Here is a 20,686-nt window from a genome sequence, read left to right on the forward strand (position 1 = left end):
CCCAAGTCCAGTTTTTTGCATCAAACTACCCCCCCCCCCTTTTATGTTCTCTTCCAAACCTTGACAGTATGAGCCACCTCCGCTCTCCTGAAGCTGTGTTGGACAAGAGTGAGAGGAGCCATCTCCCACCATAAGCCACTGTGGAGTGGGTGCTGCATCAATAAGCATTAGGTCCTAATCATAGCAACTTTTCATTAACAGTAGTGACTAATTGCCATCCCTAACAACTCCATTAACACATGTTACAGTTTAGTCACAGTGATGAGCAAAAACTGCTATCTTGCCTAAGGCCCCATTTTATCTTAATCCATTTCTGGTTTAAACATAGATTCTGTGGAAATGCCTACTACTTGAATTGCACAGGAGCTATATAATACATTCACAGTTTTCAGCTCTCAAATCTATGCTGCAAAAAAAAAGGCTTTTGGAGGGTTCCTATTAAAGAGAATCTGTACTCTAAAATTCTTACAATAAAAAGCATACCATTCTATTCATTATGTTCTCCTGGGCCCCTCTGTGCTGTTTCTGCCACTCTCTGCTGCAAACCTGGCTTGTAATTGCCAGTTTTAGGCAGCGTTTACAAACAAAAAACATGGCTGCTAACCAGCATGTGATAGGCTGAGAGAAGCTCAGTCTGTGACTCATACAAAGCCTGGAGGGGGCATGGAGAGGGTGTAAATAACTTCTACCTATCACAGCAGAGCAGCACATTCCGGCCTGAGCCAACAAAGCTGACAAAGGAAAGAAGATTAGATTATATAACAGAGATAATACAGCCACTGTGCAACTAGGAAAGGCTGCAGTAATGCAGACCACATTAGAACAGGTATAGGAACTTATAGGATAGAAGAAATAAGGCTGAACATTTTGTTACAGTTACAGAGTCTCTTTAAGGTACTGGATGGAAATGATTTATTTTATATAATCTAAAGGGGGTTATATGCAAATAAACTTGAACTTGAGGTCTTTTCTAGAGTGGAAAAGGTTTATGTCTGAAATTTGGACGAGTAAAATTCCACTTTTCATGGAAAAAAAAGTGTTTTCAGCTACTCTCTATATATTGCAAGAGTTAATGGCAAGCATTATGTCAGCTTTATTACTTTGTTTAGTTACTTTGTTTATATGGGCATGTAACACATATAACAGAGCATATACATTCATTCGATAATATTTGCAACTTACAGCTGTAAAAATCTGCTTCCCTGTGCCCCAAGGTTTAATACAAAACTAGTGAGAGCAATAGAATGGACTATAGGCGTTAGAGGACTTTGTACCGGACATAATAATGTGGACATCAAAGTTCCTCCTTTGAAGTTTCACTTTCACGAATTGAGGGGTGTTTTGCAGGAAACGCACTGCATTCTGAGGTTTGAGTCAGCTTCCATTTCATGCCATTTCAGTAAAGCATTCATGTCAGTAGTCCAAGATACTCTTCGTTCTGCTCACAATGGACAACCCAGAGGATTCTGTATCCCTGAGTGATTTTATTGCATTCCTGCCTGTCTCCTCATTTCCAAGGATAATAAAGATTGCATCTGGGGTCTATTTGCAGAGTAAGTATAATTCAGAAATATTACACTACAACAATAGGTAATTGTCACAATTGTATTGCATTCACAGGTACATGGAGTTATAAACCAAAGGGACTGCGTCTGTCTTTCTGCTAAAGGTCCAGAGAAGCAGTATGCCCTCTTTGGCACCCAAACCAGATTAGTTTTTTCATACGGAACTTTACTATTACTGATTGTTATTACAATGATCTTAATGTACATATACTCTCCATCAGGGAATATGTACCAGGGGGTCACTGGAATCTTATTTTAATCGGACCCTTAAATGTTACATTTGCTTATGTGTGAGCCACAGTCATAGTTGCATATAGGAGTGCTATTGTAATAGTTGCCTATGTGAGAGACATAGTAATAGTTGCATACGTGAGAGCCACAGTCATAGTTGCATGTGTGAGAGCTATAGTCATAGTTGCAAATGTGAAAGCCACAGTCATAGTTGCAAATGTGAAAGCCACAGTCATAGTTGCAAATGTGAAAGCCACAGTCATTGCATATGTGAGAGACATAATCATAGTTGCATATGAGAGAGCCACAGTCACATTTGTCACATTTGCATATGCGTGAGCCATAGTCATAGATGCATACGTAAAAGCCACAGTCATAGTTGCATAAAGGAGAGCTATAATAATAGTTGCATATGTAAGAGCCATAGTCATAGTTGCATATGTGAAAGTCATAGTTGCATATGGGAGAGCTATAGTAATAGTTGCATATGTGAGAGCCATAGTCATAGTTGCATTTGTGAGAGCCACAGTCATAGCTGCATATGTGAAAGACATAGTAATAGTTGAATATGTGAGAGCCACAGTCATTGCACATGTGAGAGACATAGTCATAGTTGCATATGTGAAAGTCATAGTTGCATATGTGAAAGCCATAGTTGCATATGGGAGAGCTATAGTAATAGTTGCATATGTGAGAGCCATAGTCATAGTTGCATTTGTGAGAGCCACAGTCATAGCTGCATATGTGAAAGACATAGTAATAGTTGAATATGTGAGAGCCACAGTCATTGCACATGTGAGAGACATAGTAATAATTGCATATGTGAGAGACATAGTCATAGTTGCATATGTGAAAGCCATAGTTGCATATGGGAGAGCTATAGTAATAGTTGCATATGTGAGAGCCATAGTCATAGTTGCATTTGTGAGAGCCACAGTCATAGCTGCATATGTGAAAGACATAGTAATAGTTGAATATGTGAGAGCCACAGTCATTGCACATGTGAGAGACATAGTAATAATTGCACATGTGAGAGCCACAGTCATTGCACATGTGAGAGACATAGTAATAATTGCATATGTGAGAGACATAGTCATAGTTGCATAACTATAACTACAACTAAAACTATGAATTTTAGAAAAGCAAAGTTCAATCAACTCAGGCGGGCACTAAGTTTGGTAAACTGGGATAATGACACTGAAGGGAAATGGCAAAGTTTTAAACTTATTCTCGATCAATAATGTAATAAATACATCCCATATGGAAACAAAACGTCTAGGAATAAAAAAAGGCCACTATGGATGAATAGAAAGGTTAGAGATAAAATGAAGTGGAAAAAGAATGCCTATAAGATCCTAAAACAGGAGGGGACCGAGGCTGCATTAAAGGGATACTGTAGGGGGGGTCGGGGGAAAATGAGTTGAACTTACCTGGGGCTTCTAACAGTCCCCCGCAGACATCCTGTGCCCACGCAGCCACTCACCGATGCTCCGGCCCCGCCTCCAGTTCACTTCTAGAATTTCAGACTTTAAAGTCTGAAAACCACTGTGCCTGCATTGCTGTGTCCTTGTTCCCGCTGATGTCACCAGGAGCGTACTGCGCAGACACAGACCATACTAGGCCTGCGTAGTACGCTCCTGGTGACATCAGCGGGATCGAGAACACGGCAACGCAGGCACAGTGGTTTTCAGACTTTAAAGTCTGAAATTCCAGAAGTGAACAGGAGGCGGGGCCGGAGCATTGGGGAGTGGCTACGTGGGCACAGGATGTCTGTGGGGGACCATTAGAAGCCCCGGGTAAGTTCAACTAACTTTCCCCCGACCCCTACAGTTATACAATTATAAGGAGTGCAATGAAAGTTGTAAAAAAGATATTAGGCTGGCAAAGATTGAAGCTGAAAATCAAATTGCTAGGGATATCAAATGTAACCCAAAGAAGTTTTACAAGTACATCATCTCTAAAAAAAAAAAAAAAAAAAAAAAGGTTGACTGTATCGGACTCCTAAAGGATGAAAACAAAATAAAGAGTTGTGGTCAATGGATCTTATTCAAAATGGGTGACTATTAGCAGTGGGGTCCCACAGGGGTCAGTACTGGGTCCAGTACTCTTCAATTTATTTATGGATGATCTAGTAGATGCAGTAGAAAGCAATGTTGCTATTTTTGCAGATGATACAAAATTGTGCAGAATCATCAACTCACAGGAATATAGTGACATTTGCATTTGCAACAGGATCTGGATAGGATGGCTTTTGGCACATAAATAGCAGATGAAATTCAATGTTGAAAAATGTAAAGTCATGCATTTTGGTCATACCAATGGTCTAGCACCATACAAAATAAACGGGATACAGATGGGGACATCAACCTTAGAGAATGACTTAGGAGAACTCATCGACAACAAGTTAAAAAATCATATTCAATGCCAAGCCGCTGCAGCTAAAGCTAATAAAAATTTGGGATGCATTAAAAGGGAAATACAGTAAAAACTTGAGATGCTAGCATAATATTGCCCCTGTTTAACTCTCTAGTAAGGCCACATCTGGAATATGGAATTCAGTTCTGGGCACCACATTACAGGAAAGATATTGCAGTTTTAGAGCAGGTGCAGAGACTAGCAACAAAACTGATACGAGGGATGGAAGGTCTCACTTATCAAGAAAGGTTAGATAAACTGGGTTTATTTAGTCTAGAGAAAAGGTACCTTAGAGGGGATCTAATTAGCATGTATAAATACATCAGAGGGTAATATAAAAGCTTGGCGGATGAGCTTTTTGTCCCTAGGCTTTCACAAAGGACTAGAGGACATGATCTGTGCATGGAGGAAAAACATTTTAGACATTTATTTAGGAAAGAGTTCTTTACAGTAAGAGTGATTAAGATGTGGAATGCATTGCCACAGGAAGTAGTTATGACATGTTCTATATCTGCATTTAAAGGGGGCTTAGATGCTTTCCTTGCGTTGAAAGACATCTGTCACGGACGGTTGCGGGGCCGCAGGCGCGTCCTGGAACCGCCCGTGAAGAAAAAGCGATCGCACTCAATTCCCTGCATCGATTGCGCTTCAAATCGATACAATCTGGGTTGAGTGTGTAGGGGCAGCTGAAGTCCTTTTCTTAGCAGAGAGAGAGAGCACCATCCTAAAGGCTGGATGGCTCTTTTGATATGCTAATGAGCCTGGGCCCAGAGAGTCCCTGGCTTCAAGCTGTGCTGATGGCCCATCCATCAGGTATAAGGTGACAAGCACCATGGCAGAAGCAATCTAGTTGGGGGGAAGCCAGACCCACTGGCTCCCTCCCAGCAGGGGAGGTGACACCCAGCTGGCTGCTCCAAACTTCAAAGAGCCTTTGCCTGGGAATAACCTAAATCTCATAGCATATCCATAACTTCCCAGATCTGTCATATTTCTGGGGTCCCTGAGATGGCAGCTTCGCCAAACGTGGGGGAAGTGTAGCATGAGCCCCAGTGCTGGTTCTGAGGAAGTTTCAGAACATTCTGAGGTAAGGACTGCCAGTTAGGCAGTTTGAAAATGCCCTGATGATACCACAGGGGTCCCACCCCTCATGTCTGGTATCAGGGCGCTGGGTAAATCGAGACAGACCTGAAAATGTTAATAAATCCGCCCTGACCTGTACGGTTCTGTGAGATAGAGCCCATATATGGGTAGATATGATTTCTAGCCCCCAGGACAAGGGGAGGGCTCATCTCATTTTCTAAGGGGGTGTATGGCTCCCCGCCCTCACTCCCTCCTACTGAAGCAGGGGCATAAGAATGGCAGAGGACCCAAACTCAGTGTCCTCCACCCTGGAACATCTTGAACTCATCAGGTGCCAGCTTGAGGATATGCTGGCATCCACCTGGCAGTTTACTCTGAACCAGTGGGTGAAGTTGTAATCACCCGTGTCTCACAGGCTCCCTTCTGAGTTGTCTGCGGCTAATTCTTAACGGTTCCTGCGCATTGACTGCGACCAGAGTTTGCACGATCTGTGCGCTGGCACCGTTTAGAGAGTTAAGTGCGGTCAGCCACTAGGGCTCCTGTGACAGTGTTAGGCAGCGGTTGGGACCTGTGTTGTGCTGAAAGTATCTAAGATAGCGCTAGCGCTATCAAGAAACGAAACTAATTCGTTGGTGTAGCTGGAAGGCAATATATTTTTTATATATACAGAGAGACTGTGTAGCCAGTACCCCTCCCCAAAAGTTTTATTTTATTTGGCATGGAAATGTCCGGGAACTACCAGAACATGTGCCTAGCAGACCTGGAAAATCTTTGCGAAGAGAGGGGCATTGGCATCCTCCGCAAGAACAAACGGGACCTGATAGCAGACTTGTCCAGATGGAATGCCCAGCAACTGCGGGAGCCGGGAGTGTCCGCTGAAGTGGATACCAGCCCATCTGACAGTCTAGGGGAACCAGAGACTGAAGATCCTAGGCGTACAGAGGTTGAGCATCCTGCGGGCCCTGTTGCAACAGTTACGCCAGAGACTGTCAGTATGGACCCCAATCCCAGAGTTTCTGACAGTACTCGCCCGGAACTGGCCAGTACTGGACTGTCCATGGGTGCTGACCCGGTAATGCAGCAGGCATTACAAAAGCTGATGGAGACTGACCTGGACAAGTACCTGCAGTACATGGCGGAGCAAAAACGAGAGGAGCGGGAGCGCCAATCCGCAGAACGCCACGCGGAGAGGGATGCCGCAGAGGCGCGGGAGAGACGACAGCATGAGCTCAACATGGCAAAGGTTCAACAGGCCAGCCGGAGTTCACCGCCCGTGCCTCCCTGCTGAAGGAGCTGCAGCACCCGTAAGTGCAAAATTTAAATTTGCTAATATTGAAAAAGACACAGACATTGACTTGTTTTTGCGGTCTTTTGAAAAAGCGTGCCCTCAGTATCGTCTGTCCCAAGACCAGTGGGCCAGACATCTGACACCTTTGCTGCGCTACAAAGCGCTTGATGCCTTCGCAGAATTGCCTGCGGAGAAGGATAATGATTATGCTGCTATAAAAGACGCTATCATTACTAAGTACCAGCTGACGCCAGAAGCCTATCGGAAAAAGTTCAGGGCCTGGCAGAAAAAGTCTTCTGATTCGTACCGAGATGTGGCCAGCAGCTTGCTCACCACACTACGGCAGTGGACTCTAGGCCTCACCAAAGGGTCTTATGGCGTCCTTGACTTGATAGTCCTCGAACAATTTCTGAACATTTGTCCTCCTGATGTACGCCAGTTTGTGCTAGAACGCAGGCCGGCTTCAGCCACTGTCGCTGCAGACCTTGCTGAGACTTTTGCAACTACCCGGGTGGCTGATACACGCAGAACTGTCCCATCCAGCTGGAGAGGAGGTCAGCCCAATACCTCGGCAGACCCTCCTGCCCCTGTGAGCCGTCAGCCACAGAGGCCATCCAACACAGCTTCTGCACCCAGGGCTGCAGCCCCTGGAGAGGTCACCTGTCACTACTGCCGCCAGCCCGGACACATGAAATTCGACTGTCCGGAGCGGAGACAGACACCACCAGCACCTGGATCATCTGCATCACCTGCACCTCACCCACAGCAGAGGCAACCCGCCAGCGAACCACAGCCTGGATCATCAGATTTTGTCCTGTTTGCCCGCGGAAAGGAAATCCGCGACCGAACCGACCAGCAGCAACTTGTTAGAGTGAACGGCAAAGTTGTCACCGGATTCCGAGACACCGGAGCTGACATCACGTTAGTTCACTCACACCTTGTGCCAAAGGAGAGCATCAGCTCCAGCCGATCCCTTGCCCTTACTGGAGTAGAGGGCACCCTTTTTCACATAGCCCACGCGACAGTGAAGCTGGATTGGGGATTAGGGATCCACGAAAGGGTTGTTGGGGTTATGAAGGATCTCCCAGTCCCTGTGTTGCTGGGGACTGATTTGGGCAAGCTTGTGTCCTACTATGAACCTGCCACGACCGCCTTGTCGCTTACGGAAGGAGACGGACTCTCCACCCACCACCAGGTACTTTATACACTTGGGGGAGCACCAGGGGGAGGCGGGTTGAATGTGCCCAGTTCAAGGGTACCAGGTTCAATAGTGCCTGCTTCAAAGGCACCTGAGTTTGATGTACAGACTGTCTGCTGTGATGATGCTGTAACTGTACCTGAGTTTACTGTACAACCTGTCTGTAATGAAAAAATGTCTATACCTGTCAATGTCATTACTGCATGCAATGATGATTTGAGTAATGTCCGTCTGTGCCATTCTGACAGTGTACCTGTGCTAGCAGTACCGCGCAGCTGCACTGCTCAGAACCCGAGCTCAGAACAGGTGGAGGGGGTTCCGGCCTCCTCCCCCTCCTCTGACCGCAGGGATGAGACCTTTCAGCCGCTGGCCTCGTGTGACATGAGCCAATTGGCTGAAACTGACAGCGCCGTATTCTCAGCCGCACTACAAAGTGACCCAAGCCTGGAGGTGCTCAGGCAGCAAGCCGCTGAGCCCCTCGCAGACGGGGCCGCTTTCAAGGTGTACTGGGAAGGTGGGAGACTGTACAGTGAGTCTGTACAGCCCCCTACAGGTAGATCCCACGCGAATACCAAATGGCTTGTGGTCCCGAGTGCGTTCAGGGGACATGTGCTGAAATCCGTACATGGTAATCCTCTGACAGGGCACTCGGGTGTCCGCAAGACACTTGCCGGTATTCGGAACCAGTTTTATTGGCCCCGAATGAACAGGGATGTAGCAAACTACTGCAGGGCATGTGCCGTCTGTCAGGAGCTGGGAAGGTCCAGGGATTCCCGCGGGGTTCCCTTAGGTCCACAGCCACTTAGCAGGGGAACCCTGCGTGGGCTGGCTGTTGACCTAACCAACCCACTGCCCGTTGTCAGCAGTCCCGGCAGACACCACGTCCGACTGCAGTGGCGCAAACGCCCTGTCCAGAACGGTCCATGTCGGGTCAACCCTGAGGGTAGCAGACCGCGACCGGTCCAGGGGAACCGAGCCCCGGACTCCAATAGGTTTTCCCGCCGTACCGGCAACTCGAGGCCCGTCAGCCAGGTTAGCGGCGCCGCCACACATCTTGCGGAGGTGTGGCTAAGCCGCAGACAAGGGGGAGGGCTGTCACGGACGGTTGCGGGGCCGCAGGCGCGTCCTGGAACCGCCCGTGAAGAAAAAGCGATCGCACTCGATTCCCTGCATCGATTGCGCTTCAAATCGATACAATCTGGGTTGAGTGTGTAGGGGCAGCTGAAGTCCTTTTCTTAGCAGAGAGAGAGAGCACCATCCTAAAGGCTGGATGGCTCTTTTGATATGCTAATGAGCCTGGGCCCAGAGAGTCCCTGGCTTCAAGCTGTGCTGATGGCCCATCCATCAGGTATAAGGTGACAAGCACCATGGCAGAAGCAGTCTAGTTGGGGGGAAGCCAGACCCACTGGCTCCCTCCCAGCAGGGGAGGTGACACCCAGCTGGCTGCTCCAAACTTCAAAGAGCCTTTGCCTGGGAATAACCTGAATCTCATAGCATATCCATAACTTCCCAGATCTGTCATATTTCTGGGGTCCCTGAGATGGCAGCTTCGCCAAACGTGGGGGAAGTGTAGCATGAGCCCCAGTGCTGGTTCTGAGGAAGTTTCAGAACATTCTGAGGTAAGGACTGCCAGTTAGGCAGTTTGAAAATGCCCTGATGATACCACAGGGGTCCCACCCCTCATGTCTGGTATCAGGGCGCTGGGTAAATCGAGACAGACCTGAAAATGTTAATAAATCCGCCCTGACCTGTACGGTTCTGTGAGATAGAGCCCATATATGGGTAGATATGATTTCTAGCCCCCAGGACAAGGGGAGGGCTCATCTCATCTTCTAAGGGGGTGTATGGCTCCCCGCCCTCACTCCCTCCTACTGAAGCAGGGGCATAAGAATGGCAGAGGACCCAAACTCAGTGTCCTCCACCCTGGAACATCTTGAACTCATCAGGTGCCAGCTTGAGGATATGCTGGCATCCACCTGGTCTGAACTCTGAACTCTGATTGAAACCCAGAACTCTGATTTTACCCACAAAAAGGACATCCTTCCAGGAACTAAGTATTTTTCTCCCTTCTTTTATTTTTATACTGGCTATTACTGTCTTAATAATTGTGATTTTAATAATTGTCTGTATATATTAATTATTTATATTGCGTGAATAAACGACTTTCTCCAAGTCATTCACTGTCCGCTACCCTGCTTATCAACACACACAGAACTGATCCCGGGTCTCTGAAGATACGCTACTGTTTGTTTGTTGTTGGCTAGACAGAGTACCGTGTGTTTAACCGTTTTATTCGCAGGACTAGTCAGTCAGTTAGTGGGCTCCACGGTCCCATGGTAACCGCGGTGGTGGCAGTTTACTCTGAACCAGTGGGTGAAGTTGTAATCACCCGTGTCTCACAGGCTCCCTTCTGAGTTGTCTGCGGCTAATTCTTAACGGTTCCTGTGCATTGACTGCGACCAGAGTTCGCACGATCTGTGCGCTGGCACCGTTTAGAGAGCTAAGTGCGGTCAGCCACTAGGGCTCCTGTGACAACATCCAAGGCTATAATTACTAGGTAATGCTCAGCGGTCTTGATCCAGGGATTTTATCTGATTGCCATCTGGAGTCGGGAAGGAATTTTTTCCCTTTTGGGGCTAATTGGACCATGCCTTGTAAGGGTTTTTCGCCTTCCTCTGGATCAACAGGATATATGTGAGGGAGCAGGCTGGTGTTGTACTTTCTTTTCTGGTTGAACTCGATGGACGTATGTCTTTTTTCAACCCAAATAACTATGTAACTATGTAAGCGAGAGCCATAGTCATAGCTGCATAAGTGAGAGCTATAGTCATAGTTATAGTTTGTGTTTACCAGTAAGTGCTCGCTGTCTAATTTGAATAGTGCTGGTTTCTCTATTCATAGTCAAATGCTCTCAGGGTGAATAGATATAAGCTTTGATGAGATCATCTACAATTTAAAAAGAGGAAGACTGAGTAACATAGTGTCAGATTGCTGTACACCCTAGAAAATCATATACAGTATACGTTTCTGTATGTGGCATTACTTTTATATGGTTCTGAACCAGTTCTGTATCATGCCTAAAGAAGAAACTTAACGGGTACCCGAGGAAACATGTGACATGATGAGATAAACATGTGCATGTGCAGTGCAAAACATATTAATAACCAGGCTACTTATTTTATTTTGCTGCCTGAAAGAGTTAATTTTTAGGCATTGAAAGGACACCTTCTGTCTTGTTGGTACCTTGTCCAGGAATATAGTTAACATCACTGATAAGTAAATTTCAGCCATAAACGTTTTCCTGGCAGAATACAACTTCTGGGAGCAGAGGGAGATTAAAAAAAAAAGGTCAATAGTCCATGTATTTTCATTTAGGGACACTCAATAGGCTGCCACTGAGCAGAGACAACAAAACATTTAATTTACTTTTGAAATGTTCAAATATAAAATGAAACCATGGGATATCTAAAAAAAATCATTTTTAGGAGTAGGAGGATAAATATAATTGTTTATCTCATCAGTTTACTTTCACCTCGGGTTTACTTTAAGGCTTTGAAAGCGTGCAAAGAAATCTTGTACAGTTAGTCATTAAAGGTACCACCTCAACTTTTGTTGTTATGTCTTTAGTTGAATATGTGAGAGCCACAGTCATAGTTGCATACTTGAAAACTATAGTCACAGTTGCATATGTGAGAATCACAGTCATAGTTACAGCAATACAGTGTGGTGTGGCTAGCACCAATGAGGGAAAAAAATCTTTCAATCGTGACGTGCTATGACTCTAGTCACCTGTGCACTTTAGGTGTCCATCCAATGAATATTCCAGTGAGTCAGCACCGTCTCCATAAAAAATAAGCTCTTTTATTGCATATCAAAAATTAAAAGACAACAAGATGTAATAGCATGAACAGCATGGAATATACAGTCATAGTTACATACAGTGGGATGTGAAAGTTTAGGCAACCTTGTTAATCGTCATGATTTTCCTGTATAAATCGTTGTTTTTTTACGATAAAAAATGTAAGTTAAATATATCCAATAGTAGAAGCAGTAAAGTGTTGTACTGTGTTAGCCATGAGTGAAAGCAAGAAGTTTTGAATCAGGATGATACCATTTATTGGCTAACTTAGAGATGGATAAACAGTGAGCTTTCGACTTATAAAAAGCCTTCGTCGGACTGGTTCCTGACCAAAACTGAAAAACACAGCTTACATACACTGACATACAGAGGAGAAACATTCTTTAGCAAACATAAATGTAATTAGATGCCTTAACTGTTACTGAGGAGGCTTTCCCAGGCATCCTATCTAAATTGATAAGATCAATAGAATCCTCAACATGACATAAAGCAGACTCTAGTGATGAAGAGACATCGTAAATTCCGAATTCAAATGGTAACTGGCCTGGTTACATGCACCATTAATTCTAAGCTTAAGGGAATTGTGGCATTTAAAGCCAGCACCTGAAAGCAAATAAAATGAATAGTGACAGTGAGTTCCATCTTACACAGCATATGGCACAAAAATGAATGAAAAGATAGAAAAATTTAAATTAAAAGAATTGTGGCATTCAAAACCCATCGTACCAGCACAAGAAGTTAGAGTTCTTGTTTAAACCATCTTCTACAGTTTTGAACCAATGTATAAACTTAGATTCTTGTGTTAGTCTCATGTTTCCCGATTTGAAGCCACCCATTAATACAGTGACGCGAAAATCGCTTAAACTGTGTCCAGGTAAACAAAAGTGTGTTGGTATTGGGAGATCAGTATATTTTGCAATATCCTTTTTCCTGCTGTTAATAGTGGATCTGTGGTGTGTCATGCGATCACGCAGTGGTTGACTTGTTTCTCCCACATAAATTCCTTTGGGGCATTTTGCACACATGATCACGTATACCACATTAGATGAGTCGCAGGAGAAGGTGCGTTGTACTTTGTATTCCTGTTGTGTACCTGGTATTACTATCCTGTCAGTGGAATGGATGTGTTTACAGGTCCCACACTTTTTCCCTCGGCAGGGGAATGTTCCATTCTGTTCTTGCCTATTTAAGGCACTCCTCACTATCATCTGCTTAAGATTGGGTGGCTGTCGGAACGCTAGGAGGGGAGGTTCAGGGAATATCTTTTTCAGTCTCTGATCCCTGTGTAGAACAGGATGAAGTTCTTTTGCAATCTTTCTTAAGATTACCAGGCGTGGGTTGTAGGTTACTACCAGTGGGACACGGCTCTCTTCCTGGCTCTGCTTGTACTACAGGAGCTGAGTCCTAGGGATGTTGTTAGCTTTCTTGATTTGGGTCTCAGCCATTAGAGGATTGTATCCCTGTTTTATGAAATTCTTCTTCAGGTAATCCAGGTGTTTGTCTTTGTCATCCTTGTCAGAACAGATCCGATTGCATCTTATTGCCTGGCTGTAAATTATGGAATTCTTTATATGTTTGGGGTGGAAACTGTCATACCTGAGGTATGTGGGACGATCCGTCGGTTTGCGGTACATGGACATTTGTAAGCTGTTCTCTCTGATGTATATGGTGGTGTGTCAAGAAAGTTAATCTCCCTGTGAGAGTAGCTCAATTTCAGTTTGATTGTGGGATGGAAGGCATTGAAGTTCCTGTGAAATTGGATAAGATCCTCCTCACTTGCAGACTAGATGATCAAGATGTCGTCGATAAAACAGAAGTAGGCCATGGGTTTTATATGACAAGTATTCAGGTATTCTTCTTCAATCTTTGCCATGAAGAGATTTGCGTACTGCGGTGCAAACCGTGAGCCCATTGCCACTCCCATTTGCTGTAAATAGAGGTCCTCCCCAAAAGTGAAATAATTGTGGGTGAGAACGAATCTCATTAGTCCAGCAATTGAGTTTATAGGTGTGCCCAAACCTTGAAGATATTTGCGACAGGCCGCAATACCATCATTGTGGGGAATGTTGGTGTACAGAGACTCTACAGCCATAGTGGCAAGAATGGTGCCTCCAGGCACTGGGCCAATGGCTGCCAGTTGGTTCAGGAGGTGTGTAGTATCCTGTATGTAGCTGGGTCTTTTACAGACTAGAGGCTTCAAAATGTTTTCCAACCACCCTGAGATATTCTCTGTGAGAGTTCCATTCCCTGAGATTATGGGCCTGCCTGGGTTCCCCTCTTTGTGGACTTTGGGAAGCATGTAAAAGCAGGCGGTTCTCGGCTTTTCTGGGATAAGAGTCTGTACATGAAGCCTGGTGATTACGGGCAATTTCTTTACCATCCTATTGAGTGCCATCCTGTACCTTTTTGTTGGGTCCTCCTGTAATTTGGCATAGTGCATGGTGTTAGACAACTGTCTTTGTGCCTCCTGGATATAGTCACTGGTGTTCATGATGACTATGGCACCCCCTTTATCCGCTGGTTTAATAATAATGTCCTTATTCTCCTTAAGGGATGTGATAGCTTGTTGCTCTTGCAATGTTATGTTCTGAGCCAGTGTTTTTCTTTTATTCAGAACCCTGTCAGAGATTTGGCGTCTAAATTTGTTGATGTATTTTTCCAGGGTAGGATTTTTTCCAGCTACAGGGGTCCATCCGCGTTTTTTTGTGGATCTGGTGTGTGTTGGCTCATTATCAGTAGTGTTGCAAAATTCCTTGTCATAGTAGTGTTCCTTGAGACGTAGCTTCCTGAAGAATTGTTCCATATCACCACAGAGTGCAATCTTGTCTATGGGCTTTGCAGGGCAAAATGACAGGCCTTTGGACAGTACTGCCATTTCAGCTTCAGTGGCCTGATAAGAGGAAAGGTTAATGACACCTGTGGGTTGCTCTTTCTCTGCTGCTGCGGTATCCAAGTGTCCACTCTTTATTTTAAATCTCTGAAGTTTTTTCTTCTTGTTTTTAATTAAGATCCTCTGCAATTTCCTATAAAAGGCCTGTAGCTGTTCCCATGCTCCTGTGGGGTCATCAGTTAAAGATGATTTCAGACTTTGTATATGGTCCTTTACAATCCTCTTCATGTTATAGCAGATTTTTATTAGGTTGTTTCGTACTCTCTCTGAGCTCCTCCTGCAGATTTGTTCTGCAAACCTGCTATTGTATGTATGCAGGGTGGGATTCTGTATCCTCAGTCCTTGTGGTATAAGGTTCTCCTTTTTGCATGTAGTCAAGAAAAAGATGTCGCTGTCCAGCTGTGCAAGTTTCTTTAGTTCTTTTTTCAGTTCCAGGAATGTGCGGTACATTGCGGTATCTTTCAGCATAGTAGAAGCAGTAAAGTGTTGTACCGTGTTAGCCATGAGTGAAAGCAAGAAGTTTTGAATCAGGATGATACCATTTATTGGCTAACTTAGAGATGGATAAACAGTGAGCTTTCGACTTATAAAAAGCCTTCGTCGGACTGGTTCCTGACCAAAACTGAAAAACACAGCTTATATACACTGACATACAGAGAATAAACATTCTTTAGCAAACATAAATGTAATTAGATGCCTAAACTGTTACTGAGGAGGCTTTCCCAGGCATCCTATCTAAATTGATAAGATCAATAGAATCCTCAACATGACATAAAGCAGACTCTAGTGATGAAGAGACATCGTAAATTCCGAATTCAAATGGTAACTGGCCTGGTTACATGCACCATTAATTCTAAGCTTAAGGGAATTGTGGCATTTAAAGCCAGCACCTGAAAGCAAATAAAATGAATAGTGACAGTGAATTCCATCTTACACAGCATATGGCACAAAAATGAATGAAAAGATAGAAAAATTTAAATTAAAAGAATTGTGGCATTCAAAACCCATCGTACCAGCACAAGAAGTTAGAGTCCTTGTTTAAACCATCTTCTACAGTTTTGAACCAATGTATAAACTTAGTTTCTTGTGTTAGACTTTGTATATGGTCCTGGTAAAGGACCATATACAAAGTCTGAAATCATCTTTAACTGATGACCCCACAGGAGCATGGGAACAGCTACAGACCTTTTATAGGAAATTGCAGAGGATCTTAATTAAAAACAAGAAGAAAAAACTTCAGAGACTCAAAATAAAGAGTGGACACTTAGATACCGCTGCAGCAGAGAAAGAGCAACCCACAGGTGTCATTAACCTTTCCTCTTATCAGGTCACTGAAGCTGAAATGGCAGTACTGTCCAAAGGCCTGTCATTTTGCCCTGCAAAGCCCATAGACAAGATTGCACTCTGTGGTGATATGGAACAATTCTTCAGGAAGCTACGTCTCAAGGAACACTACTATGACAAGGAATCTTGCAACACTACTGATAATGAGCCAACACACACCAGATCCACAAAAAAACGTGGACGGACCCCTGTAGCTGGAAAAAATCCTACCCTGGACAAATACATCAACAAATTTAGACGCCAAATCTCTGACAGGGTTCTGAATAAAAGAAAAACACTGGCTCATAACATAACATTGCAAGAGCAACAAGCTATCACATCCTTTAAGGAGAATAAGGACATTATTATTAAACCAGCGGATAAAGGGGGTGCCATAGTCATCATGAACACCAGTGACTATATCCAGGAGGCACAAAGACAGTTGTCTAACACCATGCACTATGCCAAATTACAGGAGGACCCAACAAAAAGGTACAGGATGGCACTCAATAGGATGGTAAAGAAATTGCCCGTAAACACCAGGCTTCATGTACAGACTCTTATCCCAGAAAAGCCAAGAACCGCCTGCTTTTACATGCTTCCCAAAGTCCACAAAGAGGGGAACCCAGGCAGGCCCATAATCTCAGGGAATGGAACTCTCACAGAGAATATCTCAGGGTGGTTGGAAAACATTTTGAAGCCTCTAGTCTGTAAAAGACCCAGCTACATACAGGATACTACACACCTCCTGAACCAACTGGCAGCCATTGGCCCAGTGCCTGGAGGCACCATTCTTGCCACTATGGCTGTAGAGTCTCTGTACACCAACATTCCCCACAATGATGGTATTGCGGCCTGTCGCAAATATCTTCAAGGTTTGGGCACACCTATAAACTGAATTGCTGGACTAATGAGATTCATTCTCACCCACAATTATTTCACTTTTGGAGAGGACCTCTATTTACAGCAAATGGGAGTGGCAATGGGCTCACTGTTTGCACCGCAGTACACAAATCTCTTCATGGCAAATATTGAAGAAGAATACCTGAATACTTGTCATATAAAACCCATGGCCTACTTCCGTTTTATCGACGACATCTTGATCATCTGGTCTGCAAGTGAGGAGGACCTTATCCAATTTCACAGGAACTTAAATGCCTTCCATCCCACAATCAAACTGAAATTGAGCTACTCTCACAGGGAGATTAACTTTCTTGACACCACCATATACATCAGAGAGAACAGCTTACAAACGTCCATGTACCGCAAACCGACGGATCGTCCCACATACCTCAGGTATGACAGTTTCCACCCCAAACATATAAAGAATTCCATAATTTACAGCCAGGCAATAAGATGCAATCGGATCTGTTCTGACAAGGATGACAAAGACAAACACCTGGATTACCTGAAGAAGAATTTCATAAAACAGGGATACAATCCTCTAATGGCTGAGACCCAAATCAAGAAAGCTAACAACATCCCTAGGACTTAGCTCCTGGAGTACAAGCAGAGCCAGGAAGAGAGCCGTGTCCCACTGGTAGTAACCTACAACCCACGCCTGGAAATCTTAAGAAAGATTGCAAAAGAACTTCATCCTGTTCTACACAGGGATCAGAGACTGAAAAAGATATTCCCTGAACCTCCCCTCCTAGCGTTCCGACAGCCACCCAATCTTAAGCAGATGATAGTGAGGAGTGCCTTAAATAGGCAAGAACAGAATGGAACATTCCCCTGCCGAGGGAAAAAGTGTGGGACCTGTAAACACATCCATTCCACTGACAGGATACTAATACCAGGTACACAACAGGAATACAAAGTACAAGGCACCTTTTCCTGCGACTCATCTAATGTGGTATACGTGATCATGTGTGCAAAATGCCCCAAAGGAATTTATGTGGGAGAAACAAGTCAACCACTGCGTGATCGCATGACACACCACAGATCCACTATTAACAGCAGGAAAAAGGATATTGCAAAATATACTGATCTCCCAATACCAACACACTTTTGTTTACCTGGACACAGTTTAAGCGATTTTCGCGTCACTGTATTAATGGGTGGCTTCAAATCGGGAAACATGAGACTAACACAAGAAACTAAGTTTATACATTGGTTCAAAACTGTAGAAGATGGTTTAAACAAGGACTCTAACTTCTTGTGCTGGTACGATGGGTTTTGAATGCCACAATTCTTTTAATTTAAATTTTTTGTGCCATATGCTGTGTAAGATGGAATTCACTGTCACTATTCATTTTATTTGCTTTCAGGTGCTGGCTTTAAATGCCACAATTCCCTTAAGCTTAGAATTAATGGTGCATGTAACCAGGCCAGTTACCATTTGAATTCGGAATTTACGATGTCTCTTCATCACTAGAGTCTGCTTTATGTCATGTTGAGGATTCTATTGATCTTATCAATTTAGATAGGATGCCTGGGAAAGCCTCCTCAGTAACAGTTAAGGCATCTAATTACATTTATGTTTGCTAAAGAATGTTTCTCCTCTGTATGTCAGTGTATATAAGCTGTGTTTTTCAGTTTTGGTCAGGAACCAGTCCGACGAAGGCTTTTTATAAGTCGAAAGCTCACTGTTTATCCATCTCTAAGTTAGCCAATAAATGGTATCATCCTGATTCAAAAATATATCCAATAGGAGACACACACAGTGATATTTGAGAAGTGAAAAACCTTTAAAACGAATTATTCCAAAACCTTTAAAACTAATTATTGGAACTCAAATTGGCTTGGTAAGCTCAGTGACCCCGACCTACATAGACAGGTGAATCCAATTATGAGAAAGATTATTTAGGGGGTCAATTGCAAGTTTCCCTCCTCTTTTAATTTTCTCTGAAGAGTAGCAATATGAGGGTCTCAAAACAACTCTCAAATGACCTGAAGACAAAGATTGTTCACCATCATGGTTTAGGGGAAGGATGTCTGTCTCAGAGATTTCAGCTGTCTGTTTCCACAGTTAGGAACACTGCCGTAACAATAGGGCTGCAGCACCTGCCTCCGCAGGGAGGGGCGGCCAACTTGGGGCCGTTTTGGGGGGCTGGAGGGGTCAAAGCATGAGGAGAAAGCCATGCTGCACTTCGGCAGGGAGGGGGGGCGGTCTCCCCCCCTCACCTCGGGCTCTCTCCTCTGCGCTCCCCTCCAGCATCAATACGGCGGGGCAGCGCCAGATACATACCTTCCGTGCACTCCAGCGCGGGCGTTTCTCCCTCTAGTGTCTGACGCGACTTCCTGTTTATACAGGAAGTCACGTCAGAAGCTAGAGAGGAACATCCATGCTGGAGCGCATGGAAGGTATGTATCTGCTGCTGCCCCGCCGTATTGATGCTGGAGGGGAGCGCAGAGGGGAGAGCCCAAGGTGAGGGAGGGGGGGAATCCCCCCTCTCCACCGAAGTACAGCATGGCTTTCCCCTCATGCTGCGACCCCTCCAGTTCCCCAAAACGGGCCCGAGCGGGCCCCCGGGGTGGTGTGGGCGCTCAGTATTTCTGCAGGGGGGCCCGGTGGCACCTAGTTATGCCCCTGGTTAGGAACATATTGAGGAAATGGAAGACCACAGGCTCAGTTCAAGTTAAGGCAGTTAAGTGGCAGAAGCATTGAATGCTGAGAACAGTCAGAGTCAACCCACAGACCAGCACCAAAAACGTACAACATCATCTTGCTGCAAATGGAGTCACTGTGCATAGTTCATCCACTTGGTGCACTTTACACAAGGAGATGCTGTATGCAAGAGTGATGCAGAGAAAGCCTTTTCTCCGCCCACAGCACAAACAGAGCCATTTGAGGTGTGCTAAAGCACATTTGGACAAGCCAGATTCATTTTGGAATAAAGTGCTGTGGACTAATGAAACTAAAATTGAGTTATTTGGGCATAACAAGGGGCATTATGCATGGAGGAAAAAGTATACAGCATTGCAAGAAAAACACCTGCTACCTACAGTAAAATATGGTGGTGGTTCCATCATGTTTGGGGCTGTGTGGCCAGTGCAGGGACTGGGAATCTTGGCAAAGTTGAGGGACGCATGGATTCCACTAGGGATGGGACGACGAATCCGGCGAATCCACGAATCCCTCGAATATTGGGAAATATTTGAGATTCGTGGATTTGAATCCCGACGCCATTTTCCACTTTACGAATCTGCCGAATCCCAACGCTGCATCACCGTGCATCCGCCGCTCGCACTCGTCCTTCTCCGACCCCCCCCCCCCCCGCGTCTCCTCCGCCCGCCCCACGCCTCCTCCGCCCGCCCGCATACTTTGTATCAACTCACCTGTCCAGTGTAGCGCAGAGCGGCAGACCTCTCGCTGACTTCCTGGTTCCCTCTAGTGACGGCTTTTACAATGACGTCATCAGTAAAAGCCAGTCCGGCCACTAGAGGGAACCGAGAAGTAACGACGAGGTCTGCCGCTCTGCGCTCCACTGGACAGGTGAGTTGATACTTATGCAGGGGTGAGCGGAGGAGGCATGGGGGACGGAGGAGGCCGTGGGGGTGAGCGGAGGAGGCACGGGGGGGGGGGGGGGGGAGCGATACCTACCTACCTACCTACCGGCCACTATACCTACCTACCTACAGGGCCCTATACCTACCTAAAGGCCCCCTATACGTACCTACCTACCTACCGGCCACTATACCTACCTACCTACAGGCCCCTATACCTACCTAAAGGCCCCCTACACGTACCTACCTACCTACCTAAAGGCCCCTATACCTACCTACAGCCCTCTATACCTACCTACCTAAAGGCCCCCTATACGTGCCTACCTACATACCTACCTATACTTAAGGCCCTATACCCTGCTACCTATACTGAAGGTCCCTTTAACTA

The 20,686-nt window shown here is 45.1% G+C and overlaps 1 protein-coding gene across 1 annotated transcript in view; it reads left to right on the plus strand.

Annotated features, from left to right (window-relative positions):
• The first annotated feature begins 1,435 nt into the window (after positions 1–1,435).
• Positions 1,436–20,686, plus strand: part of THEMIS2 (thymocyte selection associated family member 2) — a 136,386-nt gene continuing 117,135 nt past the window's right edge. Inside the window, exon 1 of the mRNA XM_068266126.1 lies at positions 1,436–1,553. Coding sequence (XP_068122227.1) covers positions 1,448–1,553 — 106 coding nt within the window. The 5' untranslated portion in view covers positions 1,436–1,447. The remainder of the gene's footprint in view (positions 1,554–20,686) is intronic.

This window comes from Hyperolius riggenbachi, chromosome 2 (genome assembly GCF_040937935.1).
Source record: "Hyperolius riggenbachi isolate aHypRig1 chromosome 2, aHypRig1.pri, whole genome shotgun sequence".
In the NCBI taxonomy this organism is placed as follows: domain Eukaryota; kingdom Metazoa; phylum Chordata; class Amphibia; order Anura; family Hyperoliidae; genus Hyperolius; species Hyperolius riggenbachi.